The sequence below is a fragment of the Chiloscyllium plagiosum genome, unplaced genomic scaffold (genome assembly GCF_037043375.1).
Source record: "Chiloscyllium plagiosum isolate Xiang-an unplaced genomic scaffold, Cpla_swu_hap1 HiC_scaffold_4, whole genome shotgun sequence".
NCBI lineage: Eukaryota > Metazoa > Chordata > Chondrichthyes > Orectolobiformes > Hemiscylliidae > Chiloscyllium > Chiloscyllium plagiosum.
This window is the reverse complement of record NW_028270142.1, coordinates 128,563,854-128,585,793: the sequence shown is the minus strand read 5'-3', so window position 1 is coordinate 128,585,793 and position 21,940 is coordinate 128,563,854. Positions and strand designations below refer to the sequence as shown.

General features: G+C 42.3%; 1 protein-coding gene across 15 annotated transcripts in view; it reads right to left on the bottom strand.

Moving 5' to 3' along the window:
• Window positions 1-21,940, bottom strand: part of LOC122548888 (focal adhesion kinase 1) — a 511,554-nt gene that overhangs the window by 7,623 nt on the left and 481,991 nt on the right. For all 15 annotated transcript variants that reach the window (XM_087986664.1, XM_087986658.1, XM_043687803.2 and 12 more), the window contains one exon: window positions 6,859-7,014. In XM_087986664.1, coding sequence (XP_087842790.1) covers window positions 6,859-7,014 — 156 coding nt within the window. The remainder of the gene's footprint in view (window positions 1-6,858; window positions 7,015-21,940) is intronic.

Sequence of the window (21,940 nt, the reverse complement as noted above, 5' to 3'; positions counted from 1 at the left end):
AGCATCTGTGGTGAGAGAAATAGAGGTAATGTTTAACTTAATTATATTTTTCCATTTCCAAGTGAGAGAAGGAAGCTGCACCATGGTGAAAAATTTATGAATTTCTTTTTCAATTTCCACTCTGCTCTCAACTCACCAAGTCCATCTCTAACTCGTTTGACATCTTAGTTTTCCATTCCTGGAAATAGGATGGACATCGGTATCCATTACAAAATCACTGACTTCCACAGTTACTATATTGAACTATATCACCTCACACCCCACTTCCTGTAAGGACTTTTATTACATCCTCCCAGATTCTGCCTCCATTGCATTTTCCACAGGTGGGCCTCAGAAATGTTCACCTTTTTCTCAACTGAGGACTCCGTCCTACTGTGTTGACAGGGCCCTTAGCCATGATCAACCTACTCTCCACACTGATCCCCAGCCTTTCTCTTCCCTCCCATAACAAAGATTTTTTTTTATTTCAAAAATATACTTTGTTCATAAAATAATTTGATGGTCTGTACAGTTGGACATGCCATACATATGTAAACATTCCATTTCTTTGCATACCGAAACAGAGTTATCATTCCTATTTACAGGTCTATACGATTACATTTTTAGCTGAGGCGTTAGCAGGGCCCAAATGACTGCACGGGCCCACTGTTCTTCTTTAGGCAGGCAGACGTTACACGGTGGTATTTCCCCACCGCGCCTTGGCGGCAGCTGCCCCAAGCTTCAGCGCGTCCCTCAACACGTAGTCCTGGACCTTGAAATGTGCCAGTCTGCAACACTCAGTCGGGGTCAACTCCTTCAGCTGGAAGATCAACAGGTTTCGGACCGCCCAGAGAGCGTCCTTCACCGAGGTGATGATCCTCCAGGCACAGTTGATGTTCGTCTTGGTGTGCGACCCGGGGAACAGGCCGTAGAGCACGGTGTCCCATGTCACGGCGCTGCTCGGGACAAACCTCGACAAACACCACTGCATTCCTCTCCAGACTTCTTCTGCGTAGGCACATTTCAGAAGGAGGAGGTGTGTGACAGTCTCGTCTCCCCCGCAGCCGCTTCCAGGGCAGCGTGCGGTGCGGCTGAGAGTCCGGGTGTGCATAAAGGATCTCACAGGCAGAGCCCTTCTCACCACCAGCCAAGCCATGTCTTGGTGCTTGTTGGAAAGTTCTGGCGATGAGGCATTCTGCCAAATGGTTTTGACAGTCTGCTCAGGGAACCGCTCGACAGGATCCGCCCTCTCCTTTTCCCAAAGGGTCTCGAGGACACTACGTGCTGACCACTTCCTTATGGACTTGTGGTCAAAGGTGTTTTTCTTCATAAATTTCTCCACGAAGGACAGGTGATACGGAACGGTCCAACTACTCGGAGCGTTCCGCGGCAGCGAGGCCAGGCCCATCCTTCGCAACACCGGGGACAAATAGAACCTCAATACGTAGTGACACTTGGTGTTTGCGTACCGGGGATCCACGCACAACTTGATGCAGCCACACACAAAGGTGGCCATCAGGGTGAGGGTGGCATTGGGTATATTTTTTCCCCCGTTGCCCAGATCTTTGTACAGCGAGTCCCTTTGGACCCGGTCCATCTTTGACCTCCATATAAACTGGAAGATGGCCCGGGTGACTGCAGCGGCACAGGTTCTGGGGATAGGTCAGACCTGTGCCACGTATAATAGCAATGACAGTGCCTCACACCTGACGACCAGGTTTTTTCCCGCAATGGAGAGCGACCATAGCTTCCATCTGCCCAGTTTCTGCCTCACTTTGCTGATACGCTCCTCCCAAGACTTGGCGCACGCCCCAGCCCCCCCAAACCAAATACCCAGCACCTTCAGGTGGTCGGTCCTGACGGTGAAGGTGATCGAGGATTGGTCGGCCCAGTTCCCGAAGAGCATGGCCTTGCTCTTGCCTTGGTTTGCCTTGGCCCCCGAGGCCCGCTCGAACTGGTCACAAATGCACATGAGTCTGCGCACGGACAGCGGATCAGAGCAGAAAACGGCAACGTCATCCATGTATAGGGAGGCCTTAACCTGCAGGCCCCCGCTGACAGGAATAGTCACCCCTCTCAGGCTCGCATCCTTCCTGATGGACTCGGCAAATGGCTCTATGCAGCACACAAACAAGGCAGGAGAGAGAGAGAGGGCAGCCCTGCCTGACTCCAGATCTGACTGGGAAGCTATCTGAATCCCACCCCATTGATTGAGACTGCACTGACAATGTTGGTGTAGAGCAGTCTGATCCAATTGCAGATTCCCTCCCCAAAGCCCATTTTGGAAAGAACATCTCTCATCTACCTGTGTGATATCCTGTCAAAGGCTTTCTCCTGGTCCAGGCTGATCAGGCAGGTGTCCAACCCTCTGTCCTGCACGTAGGCGGTCATATCCCTGAGGAGTGCGAGACTCTCAGCAATCTTCCTGCCCAGTACAGCACAGGTTTGGTCAGGGTGAATCACCGATCCCAGAGCAGGCCTGACCCGGTTAGCGATTACCTTTGACAGAATTTTGTAATCCGCATTCAACAGTGAGATTGGTCTCCAATTTTTGAGTTCCTCCCTCTCCCCCTTCCGCTTGTAGATGAGGGTGATGATGCCTTTCCTCATGGATTCACTCATGGTACCTGCCCGAAGCATACTGACGTATACCTCCAGCAGGTCCTGGCCAATCAAGTCCCAAGGAGCGGAATAGTGCTCGACTGGTAAGCCGTCGCTTCTGGGAGTTTTATTCTTTTCGAAGGACTCGAGGGCCTTGGTCAGCTCGTCCAGAGATAGCAGCTGGTCCAGCCTCTCGCGTGTTCTGTCGTCTAAGACCTCCGTGATAGAGGACAGGAATGACTGGGTGGCCCCGCTGTCGGTCGGCTTCGCGTCATACAGACTGGCATAGAAGGATTTACTGATTCTCATGACATCAGCCTGAGGTGACATTATCGAGCAATCTTCTTCCTTCAGGCTGCTGAGCACGGAGCTCTCTTTGTGCACCTTCTGGAAGAAGAAACGTGAGCACGTCTCGTCCTGCTCCACCGAGGGGACCCTGGACCGGAAGATTATCTTGGAGGCCTCTGAGGCAAAGAGCGAGGCTTGCTGGCTCTTCACCTCCTTGAGGTCCTCTGTGACATGGACCCCCATCGTCTGTAGCAGGAGCAGGTTCTGCGTACTTGCCTGGAGCTGGGACAGTTTTCCCCGCCTCTCTCTCGCCTCCTGAACACCTTTGAGGATGAAGAACCTCTTGATGTTCTCTTTTACTGTTTCCCACCAGTCCGCTGGGGACTCAAAGAGGGGCTTCACGGTTCTCCAACGGTTTTCCCGGGGTCAACAGCTTTGTGTTCAGCTTCCACGTTCCCTTACCAGCCCGCTGCTCGTCCTGTAGGTGACAGTCGGCTAGCAGGAGGCAGTGGTTAGAGAAGAACACCGGCTTGACGTCGGTGGATCTGACCGAGAGCGTTCGGGACACAAACAGGTAATCTATCCTTGAGCGGATAGACCCGTCTGCCCGTGACCGGTGTATCTACGCTGCGCTCCGTCTGCAGGGGTGCTGAAGACGTCGTGCAGCTTGGCATCTTTTACAGTGTCCATCAGGGCTCTGGACGTGGTGTCCAGTTTACTGTCCCCCCCACTGGATCGTCCATCTGCATCAATGACCGGCCTGGACGTAGCCAGCAACAGTGGAAGCTGCTGCAGGATGACCAACCATTCACTCTTATCCACTGGGGTGTACACATTAATCTGTCTCAAGGGAGCATTCCTGTACATGACGTCGGTGACGAGAAGGCGCCCGCCCACCACCTCCTTAACCTCAGAGATGGTGATGTTGCCTCCTCGCAACAGGATACCCAGGCCGGAGGCACGGCTATCGTTGCCCCCGACCAAACTGACGGCCCATGGGCCCACAAGCTCGATCATCTCCTGTAGCTGCTGAGGTGCGGTATCCCACACTCCAGCAGAAACAGGACATCGGCTTTAACGTTGGGCCAGGAAGGCCATCGGAGAAACACATCGCGCAGCCGATTTGATGCTACGCACATTGATGCTGGCAATTCTTATTCCCATTTTAACAGTTTACGAGGTTACAAGTGTCCATTTGCTACTGGTCTTGCCTCTCTGGGGTAGCTGTGTGCATCCCCGTGGTGACGGCAAACTGCTGGACCCTCCCAGGGCTGAGGTAGCTGTCCGGTTCCACGCTGGGGCCATTTCCCCGCTCTGGTCTTTTCGGGTCGGGCCCAGGGTCCGTACAGTCCAGTTCTCCATCTGACAGCGGGGCTGTCACAGGACCGCTGCTCCCAGTTACCTGTAGCTGTGGGCTGGTGGGTACCTCTTGGTTCTCACCGGGTCGGGGGAGGCCTTTACCCATCCCCTCAGAGGGATCGTCTTTCCCTGTTTGGGCGATGCTGCCCTCCTTTTTCCCTGCGGCGCTCTGTCTCTTCCTCTGGTGATGACCCCCCTTGCGCCCGTCCTCACTGTCGGAAGAGCTGCCTGTATCCTCGTCGTGTAGGTGTTGCTTCCTCCTTTGCTGGGTGGCTTTGGGGGCCTTGTAAGGTTTTCTCTTCCTGCTTTTGACAGTATCCAATCCTCTGCCTTCTTTGTTCCCTCCTCTTCCATTTCCTCCGTCTGTCTTGAAGGAGCTTGGATCGACTGCTGCACCTCCCCGCTGTCTGCCGTCTGCTCCGCTACAACCTGCCCTTCCTTCTGGGTGCCTCCAGACACCGTTCCCGTGCTGTTTTGTGGTACCTTGCTGGTCTTAGGTGGCCCACGGCTTGTGTTGCCACCTCTGGCCATCTGTGCATAGGTGGCGGCTCCTCGTCTTGGGCACCTCTCCGCACAGATTACAGTTCTTGGCCTCCTAACATTCCTTGGTCAGATGGCCTTCCTGCTTGCAGTTTCGGCAGACGGTCACCTTACAATCTGCCGCCATGTGGCCTGACCTCCCGCAGGTTCGGCACACTTTCGGCTGCCTTGCGTATGTCAGGTAACCTCTGCTTCCTCTGATGGCAAAGCTGGAGGGTGGGTGGAGGATGTTCCCACTGGCATCGACCCTCAGTGTTACCCTGACCTGTCATTTGCTGATCCAGATCCCGAAAGGATCGACCACATCCGTACTCTCTCCCTCGACCTGGACGTATCTTCTCAGGAAGGTCAGGACATCTGGTGCTGGGACGTGGGGGTTGTACATCTGGATGGTTACAACCCGACTCCTTTGCGCAGGAAGCACACACAAGACCGCCGACAAGATGGAGAAGAGGTTCCCCTTCCTTCTCATTGAAAACCTTCAGGAGCTGCTCGCAATTCTTCACGCTCCTGAAGGTCACGTCGAAATAGCCTGCCGCAGGGAAATCCTGCAGGCAGTACACGTCCGCTGCTTCCAACCCGCAGCACTCCAGCAAAATCTTCTTCACGAACAATGTCCGATTGACTGGTGTGTGCTCCTCCACCTTCTTCACAGTCACCCTGACTGTGTTGCGAATGCCCTGGCCTATGCTGCGAGCGGCTGCTGAGGCCATAGCTCTGAGGTTGGCTGGTACCTGAGTTGGCGTTAGGCCGAAGCCAGCATAAAGATCCACCAAGAGCAGGTCAGCACAACCAAACGATCCTCCAACGTCCAATCACGATCCAGCGATGGTCTCCAGCAGCTCCAATGACTCGCAACACGATCCCCGTGGTTTCTCCCCCGCCAGCACACGTCCGCTGTGTCGAACCTGCAGCACTCGAGCAGAATCTCTTCCTTTGGTCCTCAGAAACTACACATATTCCGAATCAAAAGGCTGAGAAGTGATCCCGAGCGGACCCTGGACCGGAAGATTATCTTGGAGGCTCCGAGGCAAAAATAACCAGGGTAACCATAACAAAGATGGAGTCACCTTCTATTCCACCTGCCTCTGCATCCAAAGGATCATTTCTGCCATCTCCAGTGGGATACCACACAATTTCCTCCCACCTTTTCAGCGTTCCTGGGACATCCTGGTCAACTCCTCCTCCAATCCCAACACTTCCCCACACTACCTTAGCATCTGCCCATACAATTGCAGAAGGTGTAACACCTATCTGTTTACCTCCTCCATATTCACTATTCAAGACCCCAGTTTTAGAAGCAAATTACCAGTACCTCACTCAATATAGTCTAATGTATTCACTGCCCACAAAGGGGAGATAATCTCTACACTGGGGAGACGAAACACAGACTGAGTAACTGCTTTGCAAAACATTTACATCCTCTTCATAATCATGACCCGGAGTTTCCACGTGCCTGCCAATTCAACACATCACCATGTTCCCTGGCTGCTATTTGTATCTCGGGCTTGCTGCAGTGCTTCCGCGAAGCTCAATGAAAGCTGGATGAATAACACCTCATCTTCCACTTGGAGACCTTGCAAATCTTCAGGTTTCAATGTCGAGCTCAATAATTTTAGAGCCTGAACATCTCCTTCCATGACTTTTACCCAACCCTGTACTCCAGTGCTGTCATGACACGAGATGGTTTCAGCACAACCAACCCATTTTCACCTCTCATTGTCCCCATTACTACCTATCTGTCTTTTCTACTTCCCTTGCATACTATCAACAATCCCTTTACCCAACGTTTCCCCTCTCTTTCTCTCCGAGCTCCACCTATTCTGTCCCTACCTCCTGTCATCAAGATAAACTACCTTTTCCTAGATGCTATCACTTCTGAACGAGGGTCACTGGAGTTGAGTTGAAATTTTAACTTTGTTTTTCTCTCTACAGATGCTGCTAGACCTGCTGGGTTTCTCCAGCAATTTCTCATTTTGTGTCTAATCCTGTGTGCCCATCAATTATGCTTCTACAATCTTTTTCCAGAGTATTATTACTGGCCTCAAGTGTAAAATCATTCAGAGTATCAAATTTTAAAGAGCTTCTCACCTTTACCATCGGTATGTATTCTTCTGGAGGTGCTGGCTGTATTTTACTAGACATTTCTATCACGGCCTTCACCAATCCAGTTACATTTTCATACACTTTGTCATTGGAACGGTCCAGGTTAGCTGTGGGTGGGGGACTGATTTCCTGTGGTTGAATCTAGATTACAAGAATCAAGCTGATTAAAGCATCACATGATATTTTACTTTTTCAAATGATAACACATCATCACTGATTGTTAGGTAAAGAAACGTCTGAAGCTCCATGGGGAGCTACAGAGTGTTATAGAGTCATGGCATATACAGAACAAAAAACAGAATTCTTTGCTGTTAACTGCATCTCATTTTTTAACACTGTCACAATAGTTAGTTTCTTGTGTGAATGTTTTCACACTTTAAGGACATGTCACTCAGCCCTTGTCGGAGCTACACTCTTTACATCACACAACAATAAAAGCTGACCTCAAAAAAATCGGGAACCACAGGAATAATTTCAAGTCTGTCGGTTAATTATGGGATTTAATTCATCATTACCTACCTCACATTACATGCCAGTATTGCTCATCTAGCCCACATCATAACTCTTCTCAATGAGGTTGTAATTAACATTATTATTTCCAAAATATCTGTTCATTTCAAAAAATGCATTAATGTTAACAAGCTTCACGAAATGGACTTGGTACTTCTCACTGCCAACTTACCATAAGATACAGGAGCAGAATTTGGCCAGAGCTACTCGATCATGGTTGGTATGCTTCTTAATCCCATTCCTCTGTCTTCTCCCCATAACCCTTGATCTTAAATACCCTCAACAACTTGGCCTCTACAGCCTTCTGCAGTAATGAGGTCTGCAGATTCACCACTTCTGGCTGAAGAAATTCCTCCTCATCTCAGTTGTAAAGGGTCATCCCTTCTCTCTGAGATACTAGCCTCTCCTCCTACTGGAAGCAGTTTCTCCAGGCCCATTGTATTCTCAAAGTTTCAATGAGATTCCCCCTGCTTCCGGAACTTTTAAACACCATCAAACAGAGCCATCAACTGCTCCTCAAATGACAAGCCCTTCATCTCAGGATCCGTCTTGTAAACCTGCTAGCACATCCTCTCTTAGATATGGAGCCTAAAACTGCTCATAATATTCCAAATGTGATCTGACCAGAACCTCATACAGAATAATTTGGAAACATTTCACTTGAAACATTAATCCTTGAGTACTAATGCTCTCTTTGTCTCATGATCCTACCCTAGCCTTGTAAAAAGTTGCTAATGTTAAATATTCATTACACAGAACCTCAACTCATACTAATGGCATTATCACATACATTTTCTGTTACATGAATTTAAAACATTGAAGAACACAGACATGTTTTCCATCCAAATAACAATGTAAAAACTTGATTTATTTTACAAACAGCATTAACTGTCCAATTCTCTGCTCATAGAAGTGAGGAATGGATATGGATGAACTCTGACAGGTTGAGAACCAAGGGCCTGGAATGACCATCCTTGAATTAAAGGCAGCAGAGCCAGTTGCAGAGTAAAATTCCACCTGCTCCGCACCAATGTTGTACTGCAATCCTAATCTCCAAACAGTTAAAAGGTCAAGTTGCATTTCCCACGCAGTTATTGTTATTGCTGCGCTAAGTCCGTCCTAAATTTACTAACTACGAGTGCTAAAGGTATGGGCATTATTGCGCTGAATATGCAACAAAATGGTCTGTCCAATCTTATTTCATGATGTGGAGGTGCCAAGTGTTGGACTGTGGTGGACAAAGTCAAAAGTCACATGACACAGGGTTTCAAAGGTTTCTTTGAACCCTCCAGCTTTTGGAGCCTCACTCATTCCTCAGACAGTTAGCGAGAGAGAATACATCGGACACAGAATTTATAAGTAAAAGATCAAAGGGTCATACAACTTATGCAAATGATTTGAACAAACCTAGCTGGCTATTAAGTCTTTAATCATTCAGAATGGGGATGCAGCTTTCAATTGATTAATATGGAAATCCCAGAATTTCTTTCAAGTCACTGCCCCATGATATCTTCAGATTTTATCAGTATAAAGGTGACATCTCAGGTTGGACAAGAAGTTTAGGTGTGAGGCCGTGTTTCGAGTCTACTTGCGTTTCAACCTGGAGTCAGACTGGTTTTATTTCCAAAGTAGGAATTTATATAACACCACCATGACTGTCTACAAATCTTATGCTTTTTGAACAAAATAGAATGTATCTGCAAATGCAAATTCACCCCATAGATTTGTGTGTGTGTGTGTGTGTGTGTGTGTGTGTGTGTGTGTGAGTGTGAGTGTGAGTGTGTGAGTGAGAGTGAGAGAGAGAGAGAAGGAGCGAGAGAGAGATATAGTGGGTGTGTATGTACATGCTTGAGAGGGAGTGCGTGGGAGTGTGAATGAGTATGTATGTGTGAGAGTGTGCATGTGAGTGTGTGAGAATATGTTTGAACAAGTGTGACTCCAGGTTAAGCCAAAAACAGACTCACACCTAAAATAGATTGTCTCACCTGAGGTGTCACCTTTATACTGATAAAACCCGAAGTTATCTTGGGACACTGACTTGAAAGAAATTCTGGAATTTCCATATTAATTAACTGAAATCTGCATCTCCATTCTAACCGATTAAAGATTTAATAGCCAGCTAGGTTTGTTCAAAATATTCACATAAGTTGTATGACCCTTTGATCTTTTACTTATAAATTGTGTCAGATGTATTCTCTCTCACTACTGCCTGAGGAAGGAGTAGGGCTCCGAAAGCTTGCCATTTCAAATAAACCTATTGGAATATAACCTGGTGTCATGTGATTTTTGACTAAATCTTATTTCATACAGCACTATGAAAACTTTGACACAATCTTCATCTCTGGTTTGGGCAGAATTTAAAGCACTATATGTTAGTTCACTGCTCAGTGCAGTTTCTCACTGACCAACAACTTTTTTTTCCCTCTGGTGATATATACTAGACCAACATATCTTTATTGGAGACATGTAGCACTCTCAGTAGATGGATAAATTGGATTCAGTTTACAACTGCCATTTGTAGAATCACATATGACTACAAAGATTTAGAACTTCTATTAAAATAACAACCATGTGAATGAAGAGATTAAACAGTAAGAAAGTTTAAATGGGAACAAAATATTGCTACACTTAAACTGAATAAACAAAAAACATTTCTCTCCACCATGAGAAAAATCAATAATCAAATGTTTTTGTGCAGCAAATGGTTTTATATCTCAAATGATGGATAAAAAAAACTACATATAATTTTTCGAATAAAAATTGAACTGTCCATTACGTAACTTTGCAAATGTTCAATTCAAGCATCACAAACTTTGGCAGTGGACAAATGAAATTCTAGCAAAGCATTTACCAAACACATGCTTTCATTCCCATCTTGCATTTCAGTACACTACATATGAATTTCATTCAAATAACAGATTCTACCAGCAATTCATTAAAACAAGGCCACAGGAAGATTAGTAAAAGTAGTCAACATCCTAAATGATTTAATTTAAATTTGAACGTTAGTAAAAAGGGTGATTACGACCACATTCAAGAAATTAAAGTTGAATATGTGTTGTTAAGACACACAACAAAGAGCTATAATTTAAATATAACATCAGAAGGTGACTAGAAAAGGGAACTTATATTTTCTGCAAAAATGGGCCTCAAATTGATCTCTAACCTTTCATTAAAAGCTCAATGTCCTTATTTATTTCACTTGTAAAAAGGATACATTTGTACATCACCTCGTTTGTAGTGTCCTACAAATTATTGTTGGGCATACAACCTTATGGCTCGTTTGGAATTCTGACTTATTTTTATATTAAAATTTGTTTCAGTGCAGACTATTAAGAAGTCACACAAACACCATGATAAGGAAAAAGTAAGTGCTTGCAAAAGGGGTCTAGTTAAGAAATGATTATGCCTTTTGTAATACTTGTATTTCACAAGAGGTGTGCGAAGATCACACAGATTTAACGATGTTGATATACTGGAAATATAGATCTCTGTACAAACTTCTTAAAATTTTTTTAAAAAGTGCACCCAGGAGAAGTCAATTCCAACTTTACATTTAAATTTCATCATACATTCATTTGAGATGGCAATGTCATTAGTTGTAACCTCTTGCTAATCTGCTGCCAAAATTTTCAGTTCACTTCTGATCAACAAGGAAATGAAGATAACAATGCAGTATTCACTGAGAGAAATATTACAGTCAGAACTTCATTGCACCTAGTAAGTCCGTTTATACATCTATAGCATGAAGTAAGGAAATTACTAGTCAATTTTGATGAAAATCTCAAATCTATTTTTTGGTCAATTTACTTCATTTAGGTTGCTCTCCCTTTCTCCAGTCCACTGTTCTAAGCTTGAACATAAATGTAAAGGAGACAAGAGCCCCTTGACCTTTATTTGTTTCACACTTGAAGCAGTTCAAATTAATCGAATGACTTTTCCACTTCAGTGAAAATATTGACCCATCCCAAACAACAGTAATGAAAGAGAGACCAAAAAAAAGTGTTAGGTTGCAACAAAGCAAAACACTGGGGATTCCAAAACTACAAGTTAGACATTGCTAAAAAGAAACAAGCTTTTTGTTTTGCACTTATCAGGACTAGGAGACAAGAAACATACTTGTAAAAATGAGACACCAGCTTTGAAGTTCTGTATTCCCAAGCAAAATGTATGTTTTACTTTATGGAGGTTTTAGACTCCTATTTATAAGATGTAAAAGCATGTTATAAACATATCTATTCTCAAAATATCTGACAATGGGACACGTGCAAAGTTTAGTCAAAAGGCAATATTATAATCAGTAGAAAATTTTATTTGAAATGGGAAATATGGGTGCAAGTAGTCCAATAGAATTGTTCTGCCATTGAGGTGAAGCTTGCCTTTGCTGATGATGAAAGTAACAATTTGTTTTGTGTCTTCATATTATTAATCCATTTTTTAGTCTATGATAACTGAGACAAACCTCTTCAACCTACACTACCAATTTAATCTGCATGGCAACTGTAATGGTCCATTGTTAAAAGGAGGCAAGCTTCTTGATCCACTCTTAAGTACTGGGCCAGAAAAAAAACACAGATGGAATGAACATAGCTGTGGTAGAAATGCAAAAATCAATAAAAACAAGACAACTACCAATTCACAGAACATGAACAGTACTGAACTGATGTTCCTGCCTTGATTGCGTCCAGTACACACTACTGATTTCTCAAATTTTATTTCAGAACTTTAGTCATAAGATCACGATCCTAAATAGAAGTTTCCATATTAACATTGGTTACCATTTGACAATTTATTTCTGCTACCTTGAATTCTAATGTGGTTGATTTTCAAAGTGGGAAATTGATTTTCAGACAGGCCAAAGCCACAATGTAACAATTTTTAAATAAAGGGATTGAGCACTCCAAAGTACACAATAAACTGAATGAGGTGGATATTTCTCATAATGCATTTCAATGATCTGGAATATACTGCTGGAAAAGGTGGCTGTAGCAGATTTAACAATAGTTTTCTAAAAGGAATTGGATTTATGCTGAAATAACACAAGTCACAGGGCTCTGGGGAATGGGCAGAGGGTCCTCTCAAAGGGCCAAGCTGGCATGATAGCCTCAACTTTCTCTTCCTCTTCTGAAACACTTATTTTTTAAATCCTTATTTAGTCAAGTATAGAATCTGAAAGAAAGGGGACTTAAGCTATAATAATCAATTTAAATATTTAACTGTTTTCAACAAAACATGTTGCAATTAAACAACCCTTTTCACGTCACCTTGAAGGAACAAATACTGAATGGTAAATACAAGACAATATTTAAAAAGAAAGAAATACACATATTATTTGCTTACCCTCCATGGCTAGTGGTGAACACAATGTGAAGGAAGTTAAAGAAATTTACCAAAAGGAGAAAAAAAGGAAAACAATTATTAAAAATGCAGCAAGCAAACCAAAAATGCAATGTGCAGTTAACAAAACTATGTTAAAAGCTGTGAAAACAATGGCAGTCTAAGAATATCATGCATCATCAAAATGTGTTAGAGTGCAATTTAAAAGCTGTGTTCATATTTCACCTTAAAAAGTAATTCTGCTAATCTAAAAGCATTCTTTTTAAAACATGCAAACCAAATCACTGGAATATATCAAACAAGTAATAAAGTCTGGTATTTGATTAAAATTAAATAGTTTTACTGCACAGGGAAGAACCATATGAGCAAGAAACTGCAGAAATATTTAACTTCCCAATGTAAGCAATAAAATATTGCAGCAATTAGCAATGCAACCCAAATGATAAAAAAAACTCAAACAGAATAGAATGAGAAATTGTAGATGCAGATTTGCAATTGTACAATCAAACATGTTTATTATGACAGCTGAAAATGTGTTGCTGGAAAAGCGCAGCAGGTCAGGCAGCATCCAGGGAACAGGAGAATCGACGTTTCGAGCATAAGCCCTTCTTCAGGAATGAGGAAAGATTGTCCAGCAGGCTAAGATAAAAGGTAGGGAGGAGGGACTTGGGGGAGGGGCGTCGGAAATGTGATAGGAGGAAAGAGGTCAAGGTGAGGGTGATAGGTCAGACTGGGGTGGGGGCGGAGAGGTCAGGAAGAAGATTGCAGGTTAGGAAGGCGGTGCTGAATTCGATGGATTTGACTGAGACAAGGTGGGGGGAGGGGAAATGAGGAAACTGGTGAAATCAGAGTTCATCCCTTGTGATTGGAGGGTTCCTAGGCGGAAGATGAGGCGCTCTTCCTCCAACCGTCGTGTTGTTGTGGTCTGGCGATGGAGGAGTCCAAAGACCTGCATATCCTTGGTGGAGTGGGAGGGGGAGTTGAAGTGTTGAGCCACAGGGTGGTTGGGTTGGTTGGTCCGGGTGCCCCAGAGGTGTTCTCTGAAACGCTCCGCAAGTAGGCGACCTGTCTCCCCAATATAGAGGAGGCCACATCGGGTGCAGAGGATGCAATAGATGATATGTGTGGAGGTGCAGGTGAATCTGTGGCGGATATGGAAGTTTCCTTTGGGGCCTTGGAGGGAGGTGAGGGGGGAGGTGTGGGCGCAAGTCTTTTCACCTCCTGCGGTTGCAGGGGAAGGTGCCGGGAGTGGTGGTTGGGTTGGTGGGGGGTGTGGATCTGACGAGGGAGTCACGGAGGGAGTGGTCTTTACGGAAGACCTCTTTCCACCTATCACATTTCCGATGCCCCTCCCCCAAGTCCCTCCTCCCTACCTTTTATCTTAGCCTGCTGGACAAACTTTCCTCATTCCTGAAGAAGGGCTTATGCCCGAAACGTCGATTCTCCTGTTCCTTGGATGCTGCCTGACCTGCTGCGCTTTTCCAGCAACACATTTTCAGCTCTGATCTCCAGCATCTGCAGACCTTACTTTCTCCTCATGTTTATTATGACACAAAGGCATGTCTAAATTCACACCAAGAAGTTCTTTCCTTTTCATATCTGCCATCAGAGATGTGTAATAGAGAAATTTTGCTTGAAGTAACATAGGAAAGACAGATGGCTTCTCAACATGAGGTTCAAAACAGTTTTCTATAAGCTGCTAGTGTATGATTATATTATTGCATTTACTTATGTATTTATAATTCTTTTTAAAAATGGAAGCGTGATGACTCTCTGCGACTCAGAATCATGATGTTTCAATACCAACTTAACAGTATACAGAGTATAAAAATGTGCCAACCTAAAAATTTAGGTAAGAGCTGTTACTTTTGTGGAAATGAAGTTGTTTAAATTGTCAAGTCTCCGATATAATGAATTATATTTAAGTTATTGAATTTCCTACTATTTTAATTCAATGATAATATTGTGTTTGCTTCACCACCATAGGTCAAGGTGTATATATTGACTTGGCATGTATGGCAAATCCTGTTTTTGGATGTCAAAACATATATTCAGGCCTAAATACAATTATCAGTTGACCCTCCAATCCCACCACCTTTCTTTTTCAGCTAACAGACATATCTTGAGGGTTATACTCACATTCGGAATCGGCCTCAGGTTTTCAGCTCATAAAACATCTTTAAGGCTAGAGTCCTTTTATACGTTAGTGTTTCAGATCAAGCAGGTTATAGAGTCACAGAGAAGTACAGCACGGAAACAGACTCTTTGGTCCAATTGACCATGCTGACCAGACATCCTAAACTAATCTAATCCCACTTGCCAGCACTTGGCCCATTTCCTTCTAAACCTTTCCTATTCATATACCCAATCAGATGCCTTTTAAATGCTGTAAATGTACCAACCTCCACCACTTCCTCTAGCAGCTCATTCCATACAAACAGCAACCTCTGTGTGATAAAGTTGCCCCTTTTGGTCCCTTTTAAATCTTTTCCCTCTCACCCTAAACCTATATCCTCTAGTTCTGGAATCCCCCACCTTAGGGAAAAGACCTTGTCTATTTACCCTATCCTTGCCCCTCATGATTTTATAGACATATCTAAGGTCACCCTTCAGCCTCTGACACTCCAGGGAAAACAGCTCCAGCCTGTTCAGCCTCTTCCTATAGCTCAAACCCTCCAACCCTGGCAACATCCTAGCAAACCTTTACTGAACCTTTTCAAGTTTCACAACATCCTTCCGACAGAAGGAGACCAGAAGTGCATGCAATATTCCAAAAATCGCCTAACCAATGTCTTGCACAGCTGCAACATGACATCCCAACTCCTATACTTAATGCTCTGACCAATAAAGGAAAGCATACCAAACGCCTTCTTCACTATCCTATCGACCGGTGACTTCACTTCCAAGGAAATATGAAGCTGCGCTCCAAGGTGTCTTGTTCAGCAACTCCCCAGGACCTTATTATTAAGTGCATAAGTCCTACCCCGATGTGCTTTTCCAAAATGCAGCACCTCAGATTTATCTAAATGAAACTCCATTCTCCACTCCTCAGACCATTTGCACATCTGATCAAGACCTGAGGTGGCCTTCTTCACTGTCCACTTCACCCCCCCAGTTTTGGTGCCATCTGCAAACTTACTAACTATACCTCCTTTGTTCACATCCAAATCATTTATATAAATGACAAAAAATTGTGGATCCAGCACTAATCCCTGTGGCACACCACTGGACACACAGTCTGAAAGGCAGCCACCTTCTATCACCATGCCAGTTCTGTATCCAAATGGCTAGCTCTCCGTATTCCCTGTGATCTAATCCTGCTGACCAGACAACTATGAGGAACCTTGTCGAATGTCTTCCTGAAGTCCATATAGATCATGTCCACTACTTTGGCCTCATCAATTTTCTTTGATTTTTTTTTGAAGAAGTAACAATCAATTTTGTGAGACATAATTTCCCACAAATAAAACCATGTCAACTATCCTTAATCAGTCCTTGCCTTTCCAAATACAAGTAAATTCTGTCCCTCAGGATTCCCTCCAACAACTTGTTTACCACCGATGTCAGGCTCACTGGTCTATAGTTCCCTGGCTTTTCATTACCACCTTTCTTAAATGATCAGTCATGTTGCTAATGTGATGCTACGAAGTTTAAGGCATGTCTATGTAGAGCAGACAGTATGGAGAACAAAATAGACTTTTTTTTTTACATTCCAAAATCACCACCGCCTGTACCATTGGCTTGTGTGATATTCAATGTATAAGTCAACTTTATTCTTGGAAGAATTTTTTAAAAACTTTTAAGATTGACTTAAACCTATGGTAATAACAATAAATTTAACCTCCAAGTCAAAAACTTCAAATTTTTTGGAAAATATCTAACAGTACATTATTGAATTATAACAAATTGTGACATAACAAAATAAAAAGTGCAAAATATAAATAGGATATAATATACTACTCCAAGGAACATAGGACTGGAAGACATGGGACATTTAACCAGTGTAATGACTTCTGAATTGAGTGATTGCTACACAATTCTAAGTTGCCCATTTACCTTATTCATTTGTAAGTTACAGATATTCATGTACCATCACCGTCAGACAAGTTAAATCAAAATAGAAATCATAAAAAGAAAAACCTAAGAGATTGCATGGGTAAAAACAAAAGCCATAACATTTCTCCATTCAGCTAGCCTTCTTACAAGTACAATACAGAAGCGAAGGCCAGTTGGATTTATGAAGAGACTGCTTAGAGAATCTTATATTCAGGCAAATTACAGTCATTCTGTTGCATCCGAGAGGGTTCCATTCCTCAGAACCTCTGTGAATGAAAAGGTTAAAAATTGTGGATACATGATTTTTGCACGCAGATGTTGATGTTTGTTTTACTTTTTTTTGAGGTAGATAGATGAATTCTTGATTTGTGATTTTACAGACAGAGGATTTACCAATTAGTTGAATAATTTCAATTATGCATTTTAGCTTCACTGGTACAAAAAGAACATCAAAATAAAGGAGCATTAGATTGCCCTTTCTTCTTATGGGGGAATCTAGAACTAGGGATCATAGTTTAGAAATAAGGCATTGCACATTTAAAGCAGAAAGGAAGAAACATTTCTTTTCTGAGTGTTGAGTGTCTTTGGAATTCCTTTCATCAAAGTGCAATGGATGTTGAGTATTTAAATATTTTTAAGGCAGAGGTAGACAGGATTCTTTATTACAAAAGGTTGAAAGATCATTGTGGGTATGAAAGAATGTAGAGTTGAGGTTACAAACAGATTCAGCCTCGTCTAACTGAATTGTGGAGTAGGCTTGAATGGCCTATTCTCATTTGTTGTTCTGATTAGATTAATCATGCCTGTCACCAATTTTACAAGATAGTTGTCATAACTTAGTGACTGTTTAATTGTTAATAGATTGATTGTGAAGTACTTACTGCAATTATCTATTTTAAGCTTTAATCAATTTTAAAAAATGAAAACTGCTACATAAGGATTATTAGTATAATAAAGTTAATGGGATTGAGCCACAGAGTCATACAGCCTTTCAGTCCAATTCATCTGCGACAACCAGATATCCTAAACTGATCTAGTCCAATTTGTCAGCATTTGACCTATATGCATCTAAACTCTTCCTATTCATATACCCAACTCCACCACTTCCTCTGGCATCTTGTTCCATACACATACCACCCTCTGTATGAAGAAGATGCCCCTCAGATCCTTTTTAAATCTTTCCCCTCTCACCTCAAACCTATGCCCTCTAGTTTTGGACTCTCCCACTCTGGGGAAAAGACCTTGGTTATTTATCCTACCATGGAGAAAGTGAGGACTGCAGATGCTGGAGATCAGAGCTGAAAATGTGTTGCTGGAAAAGCGCAGCAGGTCAGGCAGCATCCAAGGAACAGGAGAATCGACGGGAAGGGCTTATGCCCGAAATGTCGATTCTCCTGTTCCTTGGACGCTGCCTGACCTGCTGCGCTTTTCCAGCAACACATTTTCAGCTATTTATCCTACCATGCCTCTCATGATTTTATAAACCCTCTACAAGGTCACTCCTCAGCGTTTGACACTCCAGGGAAAAAGCCCCAGCTTATTCAGCCTCTCCAATAGCTCAAACCCTCCAATCCCAGCAACATTCTTGTAAATCTTTTCTGAACCCTTTCAAGTTTAACAACATCCTTCCTATAGCAGGCAGACAAGAATTGAACATAGTATTGTAAAAAGGGGCCTCACCAATGTCGTAACATGACATCCCAACTCCTATACTCAATGCACTGACCAATAAAGGAAAGGGTTTTATTGGAAGTTACAAACAAAGAATGAAAATCTAAAATAAATAAGGAAATTCTGCAGCGTCTGTGGAGAGAAAGCAGAGTTAACATTTCAGGTCCAGTGAGGCTTCCTCAGAACTGGGCTATTTCTCCTGCCAAATTCTTCCAGCAATTTATGTTTTTGTTCTAGATTTCCAGCATCTGCAGTTTTTTTTTGTTTAAACAAAACCCTGTTTGGCAACTGTAAGGATCAAATAGAAAATACATCATTGAATATTTTTGCATTATCATTGGACTCAAGCATATTGGATGCAAATTAGAATAAACAAAAAAACAAATTGCCTGGCACCAGCTCATGAACCTGTCACTGATTTTGAAAAACATTAATCTGGGTTTAGTGTGGAATAGATAGAAGCAAAAGGGAAACAAATCTGTGTAATGCCAGTTACTAATTCTCTGGACTGAATTTCAAAATTTGGGCAAGGTAACACGAGGGATTTTCAGAATGACTTTCTTTGTAATTTATTCTTAGGTGTCTTGAAAAGGCCAGAATGTATTACATTCTAGTTGCCTGTATGTCAGGGTCAGCCTTTTATCTTCAAGTGCTGTGATCTGCATTCTATGAATAGAGTTAACTGTTGTGATGATAGTGAAATTCTTCACCTTCACCATCATCACCTCACGAATCTGACAGTAACACCTGGCATCCACATTATGTAGTTAAAAATGAATCCAAAGGTTGCTGGCTGTGATCTCCTGATCTTGTAGTGTGTGTGGCACTGAAGTCCTCACAAATTTTTAGAAATTACTTTACTGACGACAAGTTCCTCTTTTATGCTGTAAAATCACAAATAATTACCCTTTGTTAATGAGGTATAACTGGGTTTGTAATAGTCTACTAAGTCATAAACACTGCTGAACAACTTCTTGGTCCATGCAAATTAACTTTATAATTTTTGTAATTCTCATCAATTTTAATAAAATTTCTTTTAAAATAATTATCACAATTCAACAGCTCATGTGCTTGTCCAACTCTATCACACCCCTGTAAAAATTAATGAAAATAAGTTTTACTTCCTAGCATGCTATCTGTGGAAATTCCTTCATATAATTGACTGATTACATCACTGTTTCTGGATGATCAGAGATCCTCTTTATTTGGTAGCAGATTCAAACTAATGTTAGAAAACGATCACTAGATCTCTGTGAATTACTTTTATCAAGATGAGTGGTGACCACAAAATTTGGGTCATTTGAAATGATTGATGCAACCAAGTGGCTTACTACCCACTTCAACTTCGTGTTGATGTTGGAAAGGAGTCCCATATTGGCAAGCATTTATAAAATAATAATGAATGGTAAAGCAATGTTGAAACTTAAAACAGAAAACATTAAAATGAACTAATACATGGAGACAAGAGTTGAATAGAGGACGGTTTGAGTCAGTGATCTTATTTCCAATTTCATGCATGTTACAATGGAAACATGATCTGCAATTCCATAACTTCCAATAAAAAAGAAGTGGGCAAATCAACTGTGCCCATTCCCAGCTTTTGTTAGCCAATGCCATAGCAAAAAAACAAGTATAGCGCATGGTCTAATCACTTATACACTAACTTGTCCAGTTACTACCACTTAAACATTGATTTGGAGATGTCAGTGTTGGACTGGGGCCTACAAAGTTAAAAATCACACAACACCAGGTTATAGTCCAACAGGTTTAATTGGAGCTTCCAATTAAACTTGTTGGACTATAATCTGGTGTTTTGTGATTTTTAACTTTAAACATTGAAGTAAGACTGCTGCTGGTGTTTTGGGCAGGTACACTGATGCTGAAATCAAGAGTGATAATTCTTGGTCCTCAGTTTGAGCATGAATGTGGCAGTAGGCAGACAAAAATAGTGATCAGTGAGTATTGGCAGGCTACTCATCTTGGAGGGCATCATTGTTGAGCGTATTCCAGGATTCAGCTGAAAACTGCTCACCAAGAATCTGAACACTGCTGAATTTCTTTGCTTCTTTACCCACTGAAGCCAAATGGGATAGAGGCCAATTATGAGTCCCAACTACCAGCCCAGCTGGGATAAGTTTACTTAGCAGTGACCTGCAAGAAAGTCTGACAGCATAAGATCTTTAAGACTTCATACTGGACTGGGAATTGCTTTTGTTCACGAGGAATATTTGAGGAGCAAATATGGATAAACAGAAGAGTTAATGTGGTGAAAGGGACATTCTGTAGGGAACAAGAGCCTGTAATTAAAAAAATGTTACTTGTTATTTAAATCAAGTGCCTCTTTCAGACAACACTTTCAAAACAAGAAACATTTACCGTTTTCTCCCTTATGGTGCCTTTAAGTGCATTCCACTCAGTATATACCTCATGGAAACCAGGCAATTTTATTTATTTGGTTAGGAAAATCGCAGTTTGTTTCCCATCCAGCTGCACAAAATTTAGCACACAAACGTCAGCATCCAAAGCTTTGGTTCAGGCACCACTGATGGCTTTTAAACAGTGATTCAGTTTCTTGGAGTTTGTGGAAGAAAGGAACACGATTTAAAAACGAATACTTTTAATTCTACTTTTCATGAACCTAAATGCCTGGTCATCGCTCTTAATGATCAGCACAGCTGTGTAATGAACATTTGACCATAATGATTTAGGTTTCTATTGTTTGGATTTTGTGAAAAGGGGTTGTGATTTAGCATGTAACTTTGGTTTTGAAATGGTCAGAAAGCAAAATTTCAATTTTCATAGCTTGCCATGTCAAAGTACACTAATTTTTTCAAAATTGCAACAGCGAACTTGGTGCATTGGTTCAATCAATCAGTCTGTGTTGGCTTCAAGCAAAAAGTCTTAATTATATTTACCCTGCATTCTAACATCATCTTGACCCTTTTTCCTTGATCTACCTTTCCAATCTAGCTGTGAATTTTGATTTTGTTTCTGTCTCAATGACAAATCCTGGAAGTGAACTCACAGCCTCTTGACCTTCTATACCCTGCTCTCTGTTTAATCAGTTAAAATCATTTTTACTGTCCTTCAGTGAAAATCCCTCAAAAACTGAAAACAAACTGTTTTTATCCATTTTATCTCATCCTTTCATAATTTTATTTAAATCTACAATACTGCCCTATAACATATGTCGTTTTAATTAAAACAAAAGCCCCATATTTTTAAGACTTTCTTCATTCTGTATTTCATTTTACCGGCCAGCATCCTAGTCTAACTGCTTTGTCTCCTCAAAAGGTTTAATTTCTTTCCATACTGTGGTGCCTGACATCATGCTGAGCACCATAACTGAAACTTTATTATTTTTAACAGACAGGTTCATCATTACCTCTCGCTATTAACTTCCTTATCTCAAGTTGCAACTTACAAAATTCTATTTTCTGAAAGGTGTTATCAACTCAAGGTGCATTCTGTAATATCCTGAGGTGACAAGTCA